We start from the raw sequence: 22,234 nt of genomic DNA on the forward strand, positions 1-22,234 counted from the left end.
TAATACAAGAACAGAACTTAGCAGGTGCCCCCAAACCAGCCTGGTTTTTCGTTTAATCATCATTGTTCATAGAGGTCTTTCGATGCCTGAGGTATTCGGTATTCCTCATAATATTCCAATTAAGTTGGTACAGTGGTTATCTCCAGTTTATAGATGATGGAACTTGAGCTCAGGGTGGTCGGTTAACTTGCCCGAGAAGAGGGGATCCAGAAGTGGTGGAGGTAAGACTCACCCAGGTCCCCAGCTCCAGGGCTACTCTTCCCACTCTTCCCTCTCGTAAACGCAGCTGTTCTCAGCCAGGGGCGACTTCGCCTCCAGGGTACATTGACAATGTGTGGAGGCGTTGGTTCTGGGATGTCACACAGCAGGAGAAAGGGACAATGGCATCCAGTAAGTGGAGGCCAGGAATGCTGTTAAATGTCCTACAATGCACAGGACAGTTCCTCACAGCAAAGAATTCCCTGGCCCAAATGTCAATAGTGCCAAAGTACAGAAACCTGCTCTAGTGGATAACTGAAAACGAAAGCCCCATAAAATCAGGGGAAAAGCACTCACCTTTCAGGATCACACAGGTTGTTATCTGCTACCATTGCCTTTAAAACATCAGCATTTGCTGAGGAAAAAAAAGAAGGTCAAGAATTAAAATGGGGGGCTTCCCTGGTTGCGCAGTGGTTAAGAATCCGCCTGCCAATGCAGGGGACATGGGTTCGAGCCCTGGTCCGGGAAGATCCCACATGCCACGGAGCAGCTAAGCCTGTGAGCCACAACTACTGAGCCTGTGCTCTAGAGCCCGCAAGCCACAACTACTGAAGCCCGCGTGCCACAACTACTGAACCTCGCATGCCTAGAGCCCGTGCCCCACAACAAGAGAAGCCACCGCAATGAGAAGCCCACGCACCACAACAAAGAGTAGCCTCTGCTCACCATAACTAGAGAAAGCCCGCTTGCAGCAACGAAGACCCAACACAGCCAAAAACTAATTAATTAATTAATTTTAAAAAGAATTAAAATGGAATCAATCATATGAGTGATCATAGAACTATCATATCAGAAAAACTGTTTGGAAAACACCTAATTGATTTCCTTCAGTTCACAAATGAGGCCCTGGGGCCCTGGAGAAGGGAGGGTCTTTCCCAAGAAAAACCCAGGTGTGGCACCATCTGCCGACACTTTTCACCACGCAGGAATTTAGGGAGAGCGACAGAGAACCTATGCAAAGGAAAGCAGACCTACTACAGAGCTTTGTTTCCTACACGTCATTAGCAATATAACATAGAAGCCATATCTTTCTCCCCTTCTCAAACCAAAAGGAAACTGAATTTAACTCACTTTGCTAAATATGTCATAAAATGTATGTCTCAAGAGACCTGTATTTTAATAACTTATACATGCTTAACGAATTAGCCCTAAATTCTGGATGCCCATGTAGTATCAAGTCTATCCCACATAGAATCAGGGATGAGAAAGGATTAATTTTCTAGGTGGGCCATTCAGACCATACAAGACCTTAACTCTAGCCAGATAGCTTTAAATTTCAAATGTTGGTCACACCCATCAGTTAAATTAGACTTCTAATGTTAACTTTTTTTTAAAAAAATCCAAATTTGTAGGGGGTGCCTAGGCTGTCCACTAAAGCAAATTGAATCTAAGCTTCTTGGGTGCCTACCCCACCGCCATGCACAGACACACATGTTCTTTTCATGTTTTGTAGGGTGACAAGTCTTAAGGATAAAAGACTGAAGTGAATGGTCAAGTTTCTCTTGGGTATTTCCTGGCAAGGCCAGATGTTATGACCGACTCCTGACCCATTCCCATTGATTTTTAAAGCACTGTCCCCAGGACTAACCACAACAAATTCCCCAGAGCCAATGAAACAATTAAAAAATCACTATTTATCATGTGAGCTAACACCAACATTTATCATCTCAGATGACATCCGAGAGGAGGAGAATTAATTCTGTTTTCAACACTGCTGCTTTTAAGTGCTAATAGCTAAGGATGTATCCAGTGTTTCAACTTTTTTTCATTATTGCTCCACCCAGAAGCCTTTTTTTTGATATTTTTTTCCTAATCACCCTCCCATGAAACTATAATACTGCAGATATACACGTTTATGTACTATACGCATATCTGTGTTTTACATATAAAATAGTAAGGGGGTTTTGCCCCCTACAATCTAATTTTCTCCCCTTCACAACCCTTGCAAATGTATGGGGTTTCTGAAGACATATTGATGGAGCATACCATCCTTTTCAAAAAGAAATATTTTCTTTGCCTTTCATGACTATCTGTGAAGATGCACAAATGCATATCCAAACACAAGTTTTGATCTAAATAAGACTCTTATCATTATAAAAAAAGTGCTGAAATGGATCAGCAGTATCTTTTCCCACGTGACAAAAAAGGCACATTACCCTCTGTAAGACAGATTTAAGTACAGTCTCATCATTTTCCCTTTAACTAATACTAAGAATTCAGGACAATAATTTTCTTTCAGATAAAGAGTTTAGGGAATACACAATAATTTGCCAGTTGAGATTTATATTCTGCCATCATTTACTAAACTTCAAAACTATAAACAGAAAAGAGGGAAAAATAACAACAACAAAAAAGGTATGAAAACAAAGATAACACTAACAGCATTCACTTATAAGAATGAGCTTTTCAGAAACAGAAGTTTAAATAGTCACCTGAGAAAATTAATTAATCAAAATGATGACCTCTGTTAGGAACATCAGATGATGAAATGCTGCCAGAGAGATTATGAAAATGTATTAAAATCATTACTAAAACTTGTTTCTATGGGCTTGTGTTGTTTCTCATGTATTCCTGTATCTTGCCCTTATTTCTTAGAAACAATAGTAAACAACCCCTTTGTTTGCTACGAGTGATGCTTTAAGAGTAGACTCAAGTTTTGATCATTCATACCCATTGAGGGTGGGTGTGTGAGACCAACACACACATACACACGCACATACGTCCTTGTCTCTAGTCTACCCTGCAATCTATACCAGGGAGTAAATCTCAGTAAACTAACCCTTGGGAACATTTTTGGTTTCCTGTGATGAGAAAACTCTAACAGAACACCACCGTGAGCACATAAACACATGCTTTAATTTGGCTGTAAAAGAGCAATAATCCAATTAAGTTCTAATGAACATATTTCTCCTCCTTGTGATTACTCATAACTCCAAAACGCCGCAAAAGATGGTTTCCCCTACAGTTGTCAGCATTCTGTCCAACTATTCTTCCCTTCATGGGCATCCAAAGGATGGGAGGAGTCAATTATAGGGCAAGCAAAGCCGGTCAAGAACAGGGGAAATTTTCCAGTGGGCAGTAATTTCCAGAAACTGCTTCCTCTCTTCTTTCCTGAATTTCTGCCTGAAAATATGCATAGACCAGTCAAAATCAGACAAGAAAAATGCCTTGTCTTCTCTCCCACTATTACTCTTTTCAAAGTTTTCCCTTACATTCAAGGCAAGATCCTGGTATGTACCAGTCACTGGCTAAAAGCTTTACAGACCCCATCATGTTTGATTCTCCCCAAGAGCGGGCAGAGTTATCATCCCCATTTTAAAGATAGACACTGAGGCCTAAAGACTGTAACTGACTGGCCAGAGTCCCACAGCTAGAAACAGAGCTAGAAACAGACCTAGATTCAAGCCCTGGTCTATCTGACTCTGGGGTGGGTGCTTTTCACCCCGACCTACTCCTTCAATGTCCAAGTCTCTATCTAAATGATGAGTAGTTTAACAGTTCACAGGATGTCTGCATAACCAGTATAGCAAGTTTCAGAGATCTACTCAGTAATGATGGTAGTTTATGAAGGAATCCTTTTTGCCACCACACAAATTGAGCCCCAAGGTGAGAATTTCACCAAGGGATCCCTCTCTCTGCCTAGTGTGAATAACCATAACCAGGGTGCTTGGAATTGCTGCTATTTTCAGACAGTGTCAGGGCCTGGCAGAGAAGCTCAGCTAGGAGTTGCAGGTACTTTCCAAACTTCCATACAGTGGAGTTGCAGGTACTTTCCAAACTTCCATACAGAGGCCACTGAATTGAAGACCCAAACGCTCTTCAATTCAGCTCTATTTAGAAAGGATTAGGAATTAGGGGGAAAATAATCAGTCTGCAGGCCAGCCAATAAATTCATCCTTCAAGAGATATTTATCTAAACAAGACTTGATTTGCAACATTCAAGACATGATAGGTTTAAACCATAAACAAGAATGTCACCATGAGTACAGGTGAAATATTATCCCATTAGCCAAATTAAAAATGCAAAGCAGAAGACGAGTCATATATCATGACTGCAAATGTTCTAAAATATGTAAATATAGGCAAAGAAAACATAAATAAACATGGAAAAATGGTAATGGTTTGTACTCAATTTTATTCCTTTTTTCTTCAATGTTTAAAGAAAAATTATGTTATAGTGTGCTGATAATTTTTTTTAAATAGTTAAATTAACCTCAACAGGGAGGTCTTAATTGATATTAAGTTCAGAGTCTGTTAATGACAAAGAAAAGAAAAATACATTTTGTTCTATAGAGAATTTAAGTCTCAAAGGCAAACTAAAAAAGCTAGGTTATCAACTGGTAAGAGACCCAAGTATGTATCTAATCCCCCAGCTGCTGTTTTGGCACAGGCTGGAAGCTAGAGAGGGCCACGGCTGGAAGAGGGGTGTCCAGTGAGATCAGATGTCTCCTGGTGGCCAGGGAGAACCAAGGCCACACAAAGGATCAGAGCCCCCAGCCTTCCTCACAGGTCACTGGAGAAATCACAGGCAGACAGCTGAAGAGGGTAAAGAATAAGAAAGACAGAAGGGAAAGAACTGGGGAGCAGAGGAGAAAGAATGAAATCAGTGCCTTGGTATTATTCCAACATACCTACTGGTAATCAAGGCAGCAGAAACCAAAAGGCTACTTTCTGAAAGGAAAAGGACATAATTAAAAAAGAAAAGAACAGCCCTATAGTCTATGAGTGTGGAAGGTGAGGAAATTATATAGTCTGCTTGCTCCAAGGACCCAAAGGCTTCTCGTCTGCTGTAATTAGGAGAAGAGGCCCACTGCTGGCACCATCCTGCCACAAGCTGGCTGTGTGACCTTGGGTAATTTTCTTACCCTCTGGGCCTCTGTTTCTTCATCTACAAAATGGGGTGATAACAGGATCTACCTCATAAGGTAGTTTGGAGAATTTAATGAGTTAATGTTTAAGAGTTCTATAAAACACCCCAGCTCTATACGTTGTCTCTTTGAAAGGAGGAGGTTTATCATACGTCTTTCCTGCTACCAGGAAAGAGGCAGTGACAGCATGTGGGTAAGTATAGACTCTGAGGTCAGATGCTAGAGTTCAAATCTCAGGTCTGCTACTTGCAGCAGGGTGACATTGGCAAGTTAGTTAAGTGCTGTGGGCCTCAGTTTCTCAACTGTAAATTGGGAACGAAGTATCTGAATCACAGGGTTCCCAGAAAGGCCCTAGAACGAGCCTGGCGCATAGCAAGCACTCAGTGTCTACTATGAAGTTATACATGAGAACTGCAGCCCCCGGCAAAGTTTTCACAGCTGACTTATTTCAACCAGTTCACCTGTCAGTAACCCCCTCATGCAGCACTCACTAACTCAGCAACCGCTCCAGCTCTCAGAAGCCCAGGTCCCAAATGCCTCCAAGCTCCCCAAAGCCCTGAAGGCAGTTTGGAAAGCACAAGGTACAGGAGCAACCTTACCCTGTGAACTTTTGTCATGGCTGGAGCTTCTATGCCAAGAACGTATTTGTGTATTTCTTATGCAAATTAAAATCCACTTTTTTTATGTGAAAGAAATATGCACCACTGAGTCCTCAGGGATAGCATCACCAAATACTGTGCCCTGAACGAAGGTCTTTAGAAAACAGACATCAAATCCAAGTGATGGCTGTCTTGTTATTTTAAACACCATATTATTAAGTTTGGCTATCTGGTTTTCCATCCCATAGAAACTGAAAGCTACAAAGTAGAAGAGAGTCGAGGCAATGTTGTATAGATGAAAGAGACCCAGGTAGGGCCAGGCTGCTCCTTAACCATGTGACCAACCACTTGGAGTATTCCTTTCTTCATCTGTAAAATGGGTATAATAATATCAACTCCAGAGGAATATTCTGAGGATTAGATTATGCACATAATGCACCTAGATCTATGCCAAATACGTAAAGTCCACTCTGTAAAGAACGATGAAAATTATGCTGAATCATGTGAAATTGCTGCTTCTCTTAGTCAGAAAAACTGACCAGCAGCCCGGGCCAGGCAGGTGCTCCAGTTGATAGTGAGGATATGGGGGCAGAGGATCCCCGGGGAGCGGCTGGGGATGGAAGAGCATGTATTTACTGAGCAGCACGGAGGTATTTCTACTTTTGGACAAATGGCTCAGGTGTAGCAGTGCATGCTGCATGTGTCAGCACTGACCGAGCCCAAGGAAAACATTTTCTTTTAAATTCTCATGAGAATTCAAAGTATGGAGATCTGCGGATACTGGATATGTCGACTGAAAATAATGCACGACCTAAAAGTTGAGAGGTTATGTTTTATTCAGTGGACAAATCTGAGGACCTAAGGCCGGGACACAGCGTCTCAGACAGCTCTGAGGGAGTGCTCTGGAGAGGTAGCCCCAGGATATACAGGGGTTTTTGCAACAAAGACCAGGTAGTCGGAACATCAAAAGATGACTATTAATTAAAGAAAACCAGACATCTCGAGTGAAGGAATGTAGTTCTTTTCTATGTATGGGAAGATGCAAGAGTCTGGGTTCACTGAAGTCATTCCTTTGATGTGCACCTCAGCCCTCTGGGGCCAGTATCCTGTGCACCCTGAGTCTCCCCAGGGTGCACCGCTGGGGCAGATGTGATGGCTGCAACATCCTTTGTTTACTGACATGACATTTTTAGTTCACAGGTATGTGGGTAGGAGTACCACACACCTCAAAAGTCACTCGGGGTGTGGAAGCTTATGGAGACAATCACCTTCAAAACAATGACCCTGATTTATCTAATGAAGATTAAACTAATCCTGATTAGTTTAGGAAGATGGGGAAGATTAGGAAGATGGGGGTTTAGAATACATTCCAGAGGGGAAAAAAGTGCTTAAAGCCATAAAGGTTAGACTTTTTAAAAGTATTAACACTTAAGAATGGGCAAATCCATGGAGACAGAAAGCAGAGGAGGGGTTGCCAGAGGATGGAGGGAAAGGGGATGGAGAATGGGGAGTGACTGCTTAGTGGGTACAGAGTTTGGGATGATGAAAAAGTTCTGGAGCTAGATAGTGGTGATGGCTGTACATTATTGTGAGCGTACTTAAGGCCAATGAATTGTCCATTTTAAAATGGGTATAACGGTACATTTTACGTTATGTGTATTTTACCACAATATGTTTAAAAGCACAAAAAAAGCAATAGATAATATTTGAGTGCTTATTATACAAGCACTTTATGTGCAATATGTCACAACAATGCTATGCGGTAAATATTATTTTAGAGGAGGAAAGTGAGGCTCCATGATGTAATATGACCTTCCCCAAATCGAGGCGAGGCCAGGAATAAAAGGTAAGCCTCCGGGGCTGACTCTACAATGACTGACTCTTAGAAAACACTTCTGTGAAACTCTCCTGGTCAGATAATGCTGGAAGCTGAGCTATTTGTGAGCTTAGGTAAAAGGTGTCAATAACTTCAGAAACAGGACAATCCATACAAATCATGACTCTTTGAAGCAGGTTTTTAATAAAACATATGAATACTGAATTGTTCTGGACACTAAAACAACCATACCTTCGTTTTTCATGATGTAGTGGACAATTTGCCCAACGGTGTCACTATTTTCATTTACACTGTCGTTCAACTCTGAAAGAGAAACGGGAGGGGAGGACAGGTTACAATTGGTCACTTGCATCAGGTCAACGAGACGTGCAGTCTTAGAGCCCAAGACCTCTCTGAACAGTGTCAGGAAAGTTCAGCTGATCCCCATGGTGCTAAGAGCTCTGCTTTCTTCCTTCAACCCCAAGCTGCTTGACTGAAAGCACACAGTGACTTCCCTGGCATAAGAGGCATAAAAAGTATCAGTTGTCCATCGATCTCAAGTCCAAACACACACTCAGTTTCCAAGACAACAATTCCATGTATCTACATCAGTCCTTACAACTATTATTTCTCTCTCATCGTTTTGTTAAACCCTTAAGGGAAATGGAAAGAAAAAAGACAGTTGAAAGAAAAACTTCTTGGATTTTACTTTAATTGCAGATGTACTATATAAATTTAGAAAATTAATTCATTTCTTAAATTGGGTAATTATTGGGCTTCCGTGGTGGCGCAGTGGTTGAGAGTCCACCTGCCGATGCAGGGAACACGGGTTCGTGCCCCGGTCTGGGAAGATCCCACGTGCCGCGGAGCGGCTGGGCCCGTGAGCCATGGCCGCTGAGCCTGCGCGTCTGGAGCCTGTGCTCCGCAACGGGAGAGGCCACAACAGTGATAGGCCCGCGTACCGCAAAAAAAAAAAAAAAAAAAAAAAAATTGGGTAATTATTCGTCTGTGTTTTTACAAGACTCTTCTTTTAAATGTACTTCCAAATGATCTAAATGTTGGTCGCAGTTAATTGCCTACAGACTCAGTTTACTTTGAGAGACTCTGCACATGGAATAGTCCTTGAAAAAAAAAATCAAATCTCCACTCTGAAACTGATCCTTATAATTTGCTTCCATAACACAGGAAGGAAGAGGGAGGGTTGATCTAGCTCGCAAAGAATGAATCAAGGTGTGCGGTGTGCTGCCCGTGTATCTGGAAAATGGTCTTCTCCACCCAAGCTGCTTGCTCTCGTGAATACGCATGTTTGGTTGCATAGTGCACATGCTAATGGCTAAGCCGACCTACAGAGCACCTAGGAAGGAGGAGGGGGAGGCCCCGCCTTCTGTTGACAAACACTCAGCTTTGGTTTGCTCATAAGCTCAAACATGACTCATCCTGCGACCGTGCTCTCTCTCTGGCTCAAAGGTCAGTGGGGGTGGGAAAAACCAACAGGGCGGCAAGCTGGCAAGGAATGAAGAAGTTCCCGCACTCTGCCCTTGGGGCTGGCTTGAAGGCTGACCTACTCCAAATGTCACATTTCTGCAAAAACTGTCCTTTGAGAGGCTGAAAGGGATAAGGAGAGTTACCTACTACTCCCTAAGGCCCTAAAGGGTGGTTGGAAAGTACATCTGTGGAGAAAACAGGATTTCATCTCTCAGCGTTTTCCAAACACAATCCAGCAACTCCACTTTAAGAGGAAAAGCTGAGACGGTCTGAAGTCAATACGAAAGCACCAGCTCTTGCCATATTTTCACTGCAATGTTCACACAACCTCTTACTTAATAAACATAGACTCTAACCTCGTAGATTTAAGATAGAACTCCCCCAGCAAAAGTAACAGCACAAAAATGGTGAGACGTATTCAGTTTTCCCATTGTTCTTATTGGAATCTAATTCAATAATAGTAAGGGTTAATATTTACTGAGTGGCCATGTGTGACAAACACCAAATATATATTCTCTATAAATTTCACAATAATCTTACAAGGTGGAGATTACTGTTCTCACTTAAATTAAAATTTTAATTAAATTAGTATTAAATTAATGAAATTAAATTTAAGTTAAATTATACATAGCAGCATATATAACATATATAACTTGCCCGAGGCCACAAGGCAATTAAGAGTAAATGATTTAGTAGGTATTTAATAAATGAAAGCAAAGTTTATAACTCTAGGTGTGCTTCCTGTGAAATCTACAGTGACACTACACCACACCATCTGCCTTTAAGATGGATCATTTTGTAAAAGTGTTGGCGAGGATGCGGAGAAAAGGGAACACTTCTGCACAGCTGGTGGGAGTGTAAACTGGTGCAGCCATTGTGGAAAACAATATGGAGGTTTCTCAAAAAATTAAAAATAGAAGTACCCTATGATCCAGTCATTACATTCCCAAAGGAAATGAAAACAGGATCTCGAAGATTTATATGCACTCCCATGTTTATTGCAGAATTATTCACAATAGCCAAGATATGGAAACAACCTAACTGCCCATCGAGGAATGAATGGGTAAAGAAGATGTGATATATATATAATGGAATAGTATTCAGCCATGAGAAAGGAGGACATCCTGCCATTTCTGACAACACAGATGGACTTTAATCACATTATGCTTAGTGAAATAAATCACACACAGAAAAGGACAAGTACTGTATGTTATCACTTGTATGTGGAAACTAAAAAAGCCAAAGTTGTAAAAATAGAGAGTGGTTACCAAGGCATAAGGGATGGGGAGAGAGTGAAGTGGAGCAGGGCCCTGTGGTCTATACGCCCACGTCCTCTGCCTGCCTTTTGCCTGTGGAAAAACTTTAGCCAAAGAATAAGTTTAATCAGAGAAGTGAGAAAATGCAGAAGCAGAGAAAAGCAGTCAAGCAGAACAAGACAATAATTGTCACTAAGCAAAGTCAAGCTAAAGCAAGGACCTCTAGTTCCTTCTCAAGGGCTGTAGATAATATTCTGAGCCGTAACCTGCGAGCTGTCTTGTAGATACTGAAAGCCCCACCAGGTGGAAGAAGTTAACTACATGATGACCAGGCTGTAACCACGACATAAGCTGCCACAATTCTGAGAATTGGCCTCAAGGAAATGGGAAAAAACTGACCCTGGAAAGATTAACTGCACTTAAAACAATCAAGGGCTTCCCTGGTGGCGCAGTGGTTGAGAGTCCGCCTGCCAATGCAGGGGACATGGGTTCGTGCCCTGGTCCGGGAAGATCCCACATGCTGCGGAGCGGCTGGGCCCATGATCCATGGCCACTGAGCCTGCGCGTCCGGAGCCTGTGCTCTGCAGCGGGAGAGGCTACAACACTGAGAGGCCCGCGTACCGAAAAAAAACAAAACAATCATGATGGGCTTCCCTGGTGGCGCAGGGTTAAGAATACGCCTGCCAATGCAGGAGAGACGGGTTCGAGCCCTGGCCCGGGAAAATCCCACATGCCGCGGAGCAACTAAGCCCGTGCACCACAACTGCTGAGCAGCTACTGAGCCTGTTTTCTAGAGCCCGTACTCCGCAACAAGAGAAGCCACCGCAATGAGAAGCCTGCGCACCACAACGAAGAGTAGCCCCCGCTCGCTGCAACTAGAGAAAGCCCGCGCACAGCAACGAAGACCCAAGGAAGCCAGAAATACACGAATAAAATAAATAAATTTATAAAAAACAAGACAAAAAACCAATCAAGATGACGCTGGTCAGACCACCACATGACCAATTTCAAGATGACTGTCAGAGCTGACTGTGCTGTTTCTTCATGTAGCTCCCTCCCTTTGTCTATAAAAGCTCTTTTGCCCCCCTGATTGTCAGGGGCAGGGGGTAGTCAGCCTTTGGACAGGAGTCCATTCACCCTCCCCCCCACCCCCCCCACCCCGGTTGCCAGCACCCCAAATAAACCATCAACGTGGCCTTTTTATTGGCTTTTGAGCAGCGAGCAGCCAGACACCACCTTCGGTTACAATAGGGCAGATGTTGCTTAAGGGTACAAACTTAGAACAAATAGTAAATAAGCCTTAGAGATCGAATGCACAGTATAGTGAATATAGGCAACAATATTGTATTATAATCATCAAACCTGCTAAGAGACTAGAACTTAATGATTTCTGCCACTAAAAAGAAATGACAATTATGTACTGTGATAGAGGTGCTAAATATCGCTACAATGGCAATCATATTACAATATACAAATGTATCCGATTGACGTGTTGTACACTTTAAATTTACATAATGTCAATATATAAAAAAAGATGGATCATTTGCCTTATAGAGATGGAAGATATAGGTTACTGGTTTCTGATTTAAAAATCGTCTGCACTCACATTCCCATAAAAAGAATCCAGGTGATTTACCTATCTTTTCAACCTTTTCTTCTTCCACGTCTTGCTCAGCTTCTGTTGTACAACGATAGCCTTTCTTCTTAAGCAGGTGGCAGATGAGGACGCCGAAGAGACCCATGATGAAGAACACAGGGACAAGCGCGTACGCAATGTATTCTGGGTGTCCATTTCCATTGTTCGTGGGCGAGGGCGTCGTCTCAGTTCTGGAGTGTAACGAGCGGCTGCCATCATTGTCTGAGGAAGAAACATGCACAGCTGCATCAGACGTCTACTGGGGACAAGAAAACGCTGACAACCTCGGGAAATGTTCCTGTTAAATGTCAGTCTGCTTCCAAAACCACGGGCCACGCAGAGACTGACAGGTCTGGCAGGACAGGCACACAGGCTTGTGCTGAAACAGTCTTGAGTTCCCATCCTGTCCCTGCTACTCAGCACCTGGGTCCCACCCTGGGTAATTTTTTTTAATCCTCTCCAAACCAGCCTCTGCTTCTTCCTCTAAAAGAGTACCTACACAGCATGGAGTGAATGTACAGAGTTTCAGTGAAGGGTCCACACAGAGCAAACACACCATCACTAGGTGGTTTCACAGCAGACTACTTAGTGGTTAAGAGCAGACTCAGGAGACATGTGGTCACATCCTGGCTCTACAGCTTAGCAGCTGTGTGACGCTGGATGATGACTTAATCTCCATGCCTTGGTTTCTTGTAAAATAGGCACACTAATGGTAGCTACCCACCTTTCTAGGCTTGTTATGAAGATTAAATAAATTAATACATGTAAAACATCCAGAACCATTTCTACAACATAGTAAATGCTCAGCTTAGCTCAACTACATGCCAGGCACCATTCCAGGCATCTGGGACATACCACTGAGCAAAACAAAGATCCCTGTCCTCATGGAGTGTATGTCCCAGAAAGATTTAGTAAACTGACAGATCTAGTGTATGAAAAAAGAGAGAAAAATCCACGACGGCATCAAGTTTTGGCCCAGGGATACAAACATAAAAATGGAAGCACATGCATTTGTTTGTTTGTTTACTAACCCAAATTAGCATTTATGGCATGACCATTATGTGAAAAGCACCAGCTGGGAGCTGGAGAGAGAGTGGAAAATAACACAGCATGACCAACGCCATCTTGAAGCTTGTAGGGTAGTATCGGAAAGAGGCACTAAACAAGTGAACACCTGGGCAGGCATGAGAGATTGGAAGAAAAGCCAAGGAAGGTATGCATGGGGCGTTAAAAGAAACGGTAATGGTGGGGACCTATTTTATGACTTCAAAAATGGGGCAGCTGGGAAGGGGGTCATCTTTGGGAGAGAAGGAGACATTTGCTTTTGGACAAGTCAAAATGCCACATGGACTTACGCCAGAGGCAGCCAGATATCTGGGCCCAAGGGCATGCTACGTAGGCTCCCAAGAAGTTCCCATATATGGGGAACTGAGTCACATCTATGAAGGAGTGAGAGGGAAAAACAGTGAGCCCGGCTTGTACAATCATAAGATACGGCCAGTTAAGATAACAGAGAAAGAGCCGACTGTGTGGAAAATCAACAAAATACCAGTTCACACACATAAAATGAGAAGGAAGTTATCAGACAAAGGAGAAGGGACTTCCCTGGTGGCACAGTGGGTAAGACTCCACGCTCCCAATGCAGGGGACCCAGGTTCAATCCCTGGTCAGGGAACTAGATCCCACATGCATGCCACAACTAAGGAGCCTGCCTGCCGCAACTAAGACCCAGCACAACCCAATAAATAAATAAATAAATATTTTTTAAAAAAACAAAAACAAAAGAGTGGGTCAGGTAGGATGTGGACTAAAGAAAAATGTGGGATTTCACTGAAGTGAAGTCTCATTATTTGGGATACTCAGATTCTGAAGTAATAAAATAAGCTTTTCTACATCATGGAGATTCACACATATTGCTTGAGAAACCCAGAAACCGGAAAGCTAGATGCATTTAACTATAAACTCTCTCAAGAGTATTTTGATGAAAAAAAAAACAAAAAATACCCCTGTGTTATAATGATTACATGGGGACAGAGACTAGGTGTAAAGTGACCACATTTCTTTACTGCAGCAAATAGTATCAAACAGAAGCCACAGGACAAAAGGCTCTCTCTCTTTTGCATGGAACTATCCATTATCTTTGAACATGAAAGGAAATTGCTGGTTTCGCAGGTTTGTAAAAGGTTGCATTCATTATTTTATCATGCAACCTCTAGAATTTGGCATAATCTATATATTTTTTCTGATTTCTCTTCCAAGAATCAATATAATTAATAAATGAATGAATAAATAAATAAGAGAAAACACATACACACACACACTTCCCTAAACATATGCAAATATATCATCTAAATTAGGGTTTAACCTCAAGACTTACTTTCAGTAAAAACCAGAATATTCAACTCCTTTTATAATTCTAAGTGTGTTATTTATTAATTCCTTTTTAAAAACACATATGCCATGCAACAGGAATAGGTAAAGCAGACAACATGCTAAGACTGAAAGAGTTTTACTCAGAATTGTGGTCTGTTTCAATCTGGAGATGATAATAAATTCTCTTTGGGAAGCAGTAGAAACAGAGATGAAAGCCGAGGGGCTCTAAATTGGAGCCAAACAGCTCCTCCTGAATCAGGTGGTTGAGAATGTATGTTCATCATTAATTTGACATCTAGCAAACCCTTGCAAATACTATGTATTTACAGTTTGTGATTTACAAACATATTAGCAGTCATTTAATTTCATAATTATTGCACCATGGAAAAAACCAAAGAAGATATGAATCTAAATTAGTGAAACATGAATTACAGAGATGCACTGTAGTTAAAAAAAGGTCAGGGCTTCCCTGGTGGCGCAGTGGTTGAGAGTCCGCCTGCCGATGCAGGGGACACGAGTTCGTGCCCCGGTCCGGGAAGATCCCACATGCCGCGGAGCAGCTAGGCCCGTGAGCCATGGCTGCTGGGCCTGCGCATCTGGAGCCTGTGCTCCGCAACGGGAGAGGCCACAACAGTGAGAGGCCCGCATACAGCAAAAAAAAAAAAAAATGTCAGACTGCCTGGCATAAATAACAGCTTGGCCAATTACTAAGCATGTCACCTTGGGCAAGTTTTTTAACTGCTAGGTGCTCAGTTTCCTCATCTGTAAAACAGAATCAAAATGATTGTACCTTTCTATGATGACTATGATGACCAAAATTGTGCCTCCAAGTTCTACAAGCTCTAGATGCTAGGTTAATATAAAGGCACGTGATTTGATAAGGATGATTCCCAAGTTTCTGCTTGAGTAACATGGTGGACATTGGTGCCATTCATTGAGATGAGAAATACCTGAAAAAAAATCAAGTCTGCATGGTGCTATGGGTTGAATTTTGCCTCACCCCCAATTCATATGTTGAAGTCCTAACCCCAAGTGACTATATTAGGACATAGGGTCTTTACAAAGGTATAAAATGAAGTCATTAGGGTGGGCCCTAATCCCATATGGCTGCTGTCCTTAAAAAAAAGGGAAATTTGGAGATAGACAAGCACAAAGTAAAAACACCATGTGAAGGTAAAGGCAGAGGTCAGGATGATGCTTTATAGAAGCCAAGGAACATCAAAAATTGCCAGCAAACCGTCAGAATCTAGAAGAGAAGCACTGAACAGATTCTTTCTCACAGCCCTCAGGAGAAGAAACCCTGCTGACCCTGATCTTGGACTTCTAGCCTACAGAACAGTGAGTCAATAAATCTCTCCTTTTTAAGTCACCCAGTTTGTGGTACTTTGTTTCAGGGGCCCTAGCTCATATACTTGCATGGAGAAGACAATAGCACATGTTCAGTTTTGAACATGTAGTGGTAAAGGAAAGCACGGAGACATCCAGGTGGAAATATCCATTGAGCAACTGGATCTACTCCATGAGGACCTGAGGAAGAGAAGCCAGGGTTCTACCTTAGAACAGAGAAGAAGTTTCCAGGAGGAATCAGCAGTCAGCTAGGTCAGATGCTTCAAGAGAGAGGAGCTAAAATAGGAAGGAAACATAAAATGGTACATCCACCATGGAAAATAGTATAGAGCTTCCTCAGAAAAATTAAAAATAGAACTACCAAATGATGCAGGAATTCCATTTCTGGGTATCTATCCAAAAGGAATGAAATCAGGATCTTGAAGAGATAGCTGCGCTCCCATGTTCTCCGCAGCATTATTTACAATAGCCAAGACTTGGGAACAACATAAATGTTCGCTGATGGTTGAAAGGATAAAGAAATGTGACATATACATATAATCGAATCCCATTCAGCTTTCAAAAAGGAGGAAATCCTGCCGTAAAGGACAACAAAGATGGACCTGGAAGACATTATGCCAGGTGAAATGAGCCAGTCACAGAAAGACAAATACTACATGATTCCACTTACATGAGGCATCTAAAGTAGTCAAGTTCATAGAAAGAGAGTAGAATGGTGGTTGCCAGGAGCCAGCTTTGGCAGGGGCCGGGGGGGGGGGGGGGGTAGTTGCTATTCAACGGAGATAAAGTTTCAGTTATGCAAGTGAATAAGTTCCAGATATTTGCTGTACAGCATTGTGCCCTCGGTTAACAATACCGTATTGTGCACTTAAAAATTTGTTAAGAGGGTAATTCTCATGTTAAGTGTTCTTATCACAATTAAAAAAAATAAAGAGAGAAACACCCTAAGAAGAATCTTTAGAAAGATTATTGAGAAAAACTCAGACAAATTGGGCCACATAGAAGTTCCAAAGAACACACGGAAAGCCTTCAGTTGCTGAATCAGGAAGTAACTTGAAATTTTTTAAACTTTCCCCTTGTTGCACTTTGCTCCCTTTCTGTTTCCCCATAGTTTCTTGAAGTAACTTAAAATCCTAAAATAATCTTTAAAATCCTAAAATACATACATACATCATACATAAAATGAAAAAATAAATAAAATAGGAAGGAAAAAACGGTTGGCAGGAGATCTTTGTGGCCTTGGAGGGACCAGTTTTTCATAGACTAGAAGGTGAGGCTAGATTCCCTGCGTTGAAGAGCAGAAACAGCTCAGTTTGCTCTTTCTAGAAGCCCACTACGGGCATTACGGGTAAGGGAGTTCACTTTCAGCATGAAGGGAAGAAATTTTTATTTGGAGTTTTGAATTTTTTTAAAGTGGCTGAAACCAAAGTGTTTATTTACATGCAGGAGCCAAGGAGCAAAAAGGAGACGGATTAAAAACTTGAATAGGAAAAAAGATACTTCGTCCTGAGGCAGGGTGTCCATGAGTTTGTTCTTTACGTGGATGGAGGGAAGGTGAGCGAACAGATGCCTGAAGATGAGAGACGGCATCTCTTGAGAACTAGAGGGGCCAGGGCAGAAGAGGGGCTGACGGAGACAGTGAGGCTTAGTGGAGAAACAGAAGGAATGTGAGAGGCCAGTGAAAGGACTGCAAGGCCATTTGGGGCACAGCTGACATGTGCACCCCAAACTTGTAACTGGGTTAACTCATGCAGGGTGGGCCACCGAGCAGGAAAGAGAATAAGAGACCCAAGGGAATCAGACACCAGGGATCAGGGTCAGAATGGAAAGTAGGCTGAACCAGAGGCAGGAAGGGGATGGTTTCAGGTGGGAGTGTTCCAGAAGTGATGGAAGTCTGGCTCAGACTAATTTGTTATACCTCTGTAACTACTAACGATAAGCAACACCACATTTATGGAGCATTTGCAATCCAGCAGTGAGCCAAGCACTGAATCTTCACAATAAACTTATGATATAGTTACTGGTATTCTCCCCACGTCACGGATGTGGAAAGGAAGCACAGAAAGGTCAAGGAGCCTTCCCAAGGTCACAGAGCTACTACCTGTCAGTGGCTGGATTCAAACCAGGCAGTCTGGATCCTGCCTGCTTGGACGCTGCTTCCTCTTACCTGAGCTGAGGTCATCATTTACCAACTTGTCTGTGAAAATGCTAAATGTTGGTTTGCTCTTCTACTTCACAACTTAGATTAAAGGCTCCCCACATCGCAAAACTATGGATTCCAATTAGCACAGCAGGAAGGAGGATGTTTTGAAAATGCCCACCACCAGACCTCAGAGCAGCTTACCCGATGAACAACTGCAAAACTCTATTTGTCCCCCCTCTCTGACCTTCCTTCCAACTCCCAAATCACAGCCCACCTTACGCAGACCACAACCTCGGGTCCCTCAGCCTCTTCAAAACAAGCCCATCACCTCGTCTCCAGTATCCTCTGCACACAGCAAGGGCCATAGAAAGAGAGAGTTCTCAGCTCTTACTGATAAAAGTGATTCCCCTCCACATTACAAGTAAAACAGGTCCAGCAAAAGCCAGCGGTTATCAAAATCCTTAGCGTTTTTCTTAGACCCAGCCAGGTTTGGTTAATTCACCGTATTTTGAAGACCCACTATGTACTGTGTTTTGCCAAGATCCCATTGACAAAGTCACAAAAGAAGATGTTATCTAAAAAACATTAAGACAGCAAGAAACTGAGGAAGAGGTATGAGGAATGGCTCGAAGTCAACCCAAAAAATCAAAAGCAGTTTTCTAGCTTGGATTCCAAGTAATACTTACATTTCCAACTGACCCCAATGGTCAGAGGAGCTGAGAAGAAATGGCGCAGAAATGGCATTCCTCAAACCCAGTGGGCATAGCTCGAGGGTTGCTAAAATACACATAATGGGGATGACGGTAATAACCTGAGACTCCAGATAAGGAGGCCCTTGTGACTTCTCCCAAGCAGCTTTGTTCCAACCAGGGCCAAGAGCATTTTGATGGTTCTGATAGCAATTCTTCCTCTCCTATCAGGAAAGGGTGTACATTCTCAGAAGCTAGGGTTTCCCAGCAGCGACCCAACAACTCTGTGATGGGAAAAGGACTTGGCTGGTAAGTAGATAACCCACTAAGCTTGGCTGGAACCTTGCTTTTAAACACACAGATACAGACCCTATTTTTTTTTCAGCAAACATTCAAATCACAGTACCCAAAAGTAGTCTATTTTTGATTTAGATTACCAACTAAGATAGCTAGATATGCATTTCTCTAAAGGGGTTTTTATTCCTCCAGCTTTGTCCCCAGCTACCTCTGTGATACTAAACAAGTCCCTTCACCCCTCTGCACCTTGGTTTGCTCAGCTGAAAAATTATGTGCTGGACTTCCCTGGTGGCGCAGTGGAAAAGATTCCGTGCTCCCAATGCAGGGGGCTTGGGTTTGATCCCTGGTCAGGAAACTAGATCCCTCATGCATGCTGCAACTAAGAGTTCGCATGCCGCAACTACAGAGTCCTCGAGCCACAACTAACACCCAGCTCAACCAAATAAATAAATAAATATTGAAAAAAGAAAAGAAAATTATTAACCATTTAAAAAAATATTACATGCTAAAACCAATGTCCTTCCTGGTTCTCAAAATTCCATACTCCCCAGCCTTTTCCAGCCCTATCTGGGTTGATGCTACTGGAGAGGAAAACGCAAGCCCACCCTCCTGTGTCCACAAGGCAAAACCCTAAAAACTCTGAAACAAAAAGTTTTATACCTCATTTCATAGCAAAACCAAATCTGACAAATTCATTGGTAGCAAAACCTGCTCTGATCTGACGTGAGGCTATTTACAACCCCTATTCCACTGAGTCTGCTGCAAAATCATTCATATATTTGATTAGATCTCTCGAGGGGGACTTACATATTTAGAGTTTAGGCCATGGGCCCCAAGCGTTTCTGACAGTCACAACCTTATGAGGTGGGTAATATTATATTAGAGAGAGAAGCTGGAGGTTAGGGAGGGTATGTCACTTGCCCAGGGTCACATGGTTGAAAACTGGTAAGAGCCTGGAGGAAAATCCAGGCAGATACTGTTTCAGGACAGAGCCTCTCAATCCTACTCTGGCAGAGCTAAGATCTACTAGCTCCTGAAAAACAACCCCCTTTATTAAGCTAATTGTTTAAACACGTTTTAAATCAATTATGAACACTAACGAAAGGGGAGAATGCAAAGCAAACTCCACAAAACAAAATCATCCCCAAACTGTTTCTGGTTTTAGCTGTGGGGATAACCGAAACCATAGAGCTTTTAAAATATTCCCCCAGCGCCAGTGATTGAGACACAGCATTTGCCCAAATTTTTAAAACTTAAAATGCATGAAGAGAACAAACGAGCTTATATGGAAACTGGAAAACAATGGAAGTCAGTATATAAATAAGTGCTAAACTTTGTAGTGGAACTTCAGGCAGCTGCCAACTTCCAAATGACTCCCAGAGAAGCAGCTGCTACTGTCCCACCCTCCCCAACTCCACAGCTGTGACTAGGCAGGGAGGGACATCCAGACAGGACCCACCTGCCCAGAGTCTACTCACCCATGATACAAAGTCCCTCCCAAAGTATACAGCACTCAGTTACCTCTATCTTGTCAAATTCCTTGAAATGCTCCCCTGATGCTGGAAAACTCTTGATACTGGACAGCAAAAACCACTAGGGGAACAGATGGAGGCCCAGAAAGCTTCCCCAGCAAAACATGCATAAATCAGCAATGTCCGACTATGAACACCTGATTTACAGATGCATTTGGCTAAGAGGTCCCTGTACCCTGGGGCTGGGGATCTGGCCAAAATGGAGAGCTCAGGGCAGCAGGAGCACCCCAGGATCCAGAGACAGGCATTAAGCATGGGAGAGGAAAACAGGGAGAGGCGAGTACACAAAGATTTCAACATACTACCTATGCCCAAGGAAGTTCCTTCCCTCCCCCAGTACTTGGCTAAATGTGGCTTCAAATAGCTTTTGTTAGAAACTAATAGGACAAAATCCGGTTAGTAAACCTTGATTGGAGCCTGATTCCAAATTCTAAACAATAATAAAAATTTTAAAACAACAATAAAGGATATTTTGAGGTCAACAGGAAAATGGCGTAGACAGTAGTACAAATTTATTGTTTATTTTTTTTAAGCTATGATCATGGTATTACAGTTATGTTGAAGGAAGTCCTTAATCCTACAAGGTGATGGCAGAGGGATTTAGGGTGAAATGTAACACTGTCTGCAACTTGGTTTCAAATAATTCAGCAAAAAAAGTAGGTAGATAGAGGTATGTGGATGGGTGGATGGGCAGATAGATAGATAGGGTGAGCAAGTGAATATGGCAAAATATTGAAACCAAGTGGTTAGTGTACAGCAGTCCACTTTACTATTCTTTCAACTCTTCTGTAATAAAAGTTCACTAAGTCCCATTTTATCATTTTTTAAATACCCTTTATGGGAGCCTAATTATTATTTTTAATGGGAAAATGCATTTCAATTTCCAACCCAATTACTCAAAAAGGAATGTCTGGAGCACAACCCTTCCCTAAGCTGCAGTTCCTTTGTATAAGTACCATAGGAGTTGAGAAGGGAAGTAATTAGTGTGGATCCAGGAAGAAAAATGACTTTATATTAGGTTTCAAAAGAAAAACTTAATTTGGCTGGACAAAAAGAGAACAAACATTCTTGACGGGCAAGAGGTTGTGGGACAAAACTGAATTACTCCTGAACCCCAGGTAGCTACCAGAACAGAGAACTGAAACTGGGGTGATGTCAATATAAAGAAACAAAGACACAAAAATTATGATGGAAACTATACATATTTACCATCTCAGGTTTCCATTTAGACTAGAAGGGGAAAACTAACTTTGCAGAGTAAGAGAAAATCCCTAGCATTCTCCACAACTGTCTTGGATTTACCAATTCTTCAAGAGCACCAAAAGATTGTAAAAAACAGAAAAGAGCTACAGCCCCACAGCTACTCCTTGGGAAGGGATTCAGTTTAGGACACCAGTGCTTTGAGAAGTCAAGGATCTCAACTTCTGGACTCTTCCTGAATCTTCCAGAATACCTCAAACAGTGGTTTGCATTCAGATGACACAGAAGGCTTATCTGACCTGAGCTCACCCCACATGGGGCAAGTTCAGCTTGCCAGTGTCTGCACTGGGACACAGGCCAGGAAGTCACCCAGCATGCCTCTAAGACAGAAAAGGCTGAGGAGTCCCAAAGGGAGAAGAACCCCACATCACGGGGTCCTCAGAGAGGGGTATAAGCGAGGGCGATGCCCAAGGGGCTGCAGGGACCGGGAGAGCTCAGCAGTTTGGACCCCAGCTGAACCTCCCCCCCTCCTCTTTTCCTATTCTCCTACCCCTTCCTCTGCCTCTCCTCTTTCTCTTGCTATTTTCAGTGTTGTCCATTTGGGGATTTTTTTTGTCTTTAGTTACTGTAGCACTGTCAGTCTCCTGGAGATGGGGTGGGTGGGTGGCTGGAGGACAGGAGTGGAGTGAGACTTTGACTGTAGACCCTTCCTCGCCTTGCAAATTGTAAATTACA

The 22,234-nt window shown here is 42.6% G+C and overlaps 1 protein-coding gene across 1 annotated transcript in view; it reads right to left on the reverse strand.

Moving 5' to 3' along the window:
* Positions 1-22,234, reverse strand: part of RELL1 (RELT like 1) — a 60,324-nt gene that overhangs the window by 19,733 nt on the left and 18,357 nt on the right. The window contains exons 2-4 of the mRNA XM_032633057.1: positions 11,919-12,140; positions 7,794-7,865; positions 556-613 (exon numbers count right to left, since the gene is read on the reverse strand). Of these exons, the coding sequence (XP_032488948.1) occupies positions 556-613; positions 7,794-7,865; positions 11,919-12,140 (352 nt within the window). The remainder of the gene's footprint in view (positions 1-555; positions 614-7,793; positions 7,866-11,918; positions 12,141-22,234) is intronic.

This window comes from Phocoena sinus, chromosome 5 (genome assembly GCF_008692025.1).
Source record: "Phocoena sinus isolate mPhoSin1 chromosome 5, mPhoSin1.pri, whole genome shotgun sequence".
NCBI lineage: Eukaryota > Metazoa > Chordata > Mammalia > Artiodactyla > Phocoenidae > Phocoena > Phocoena sinus.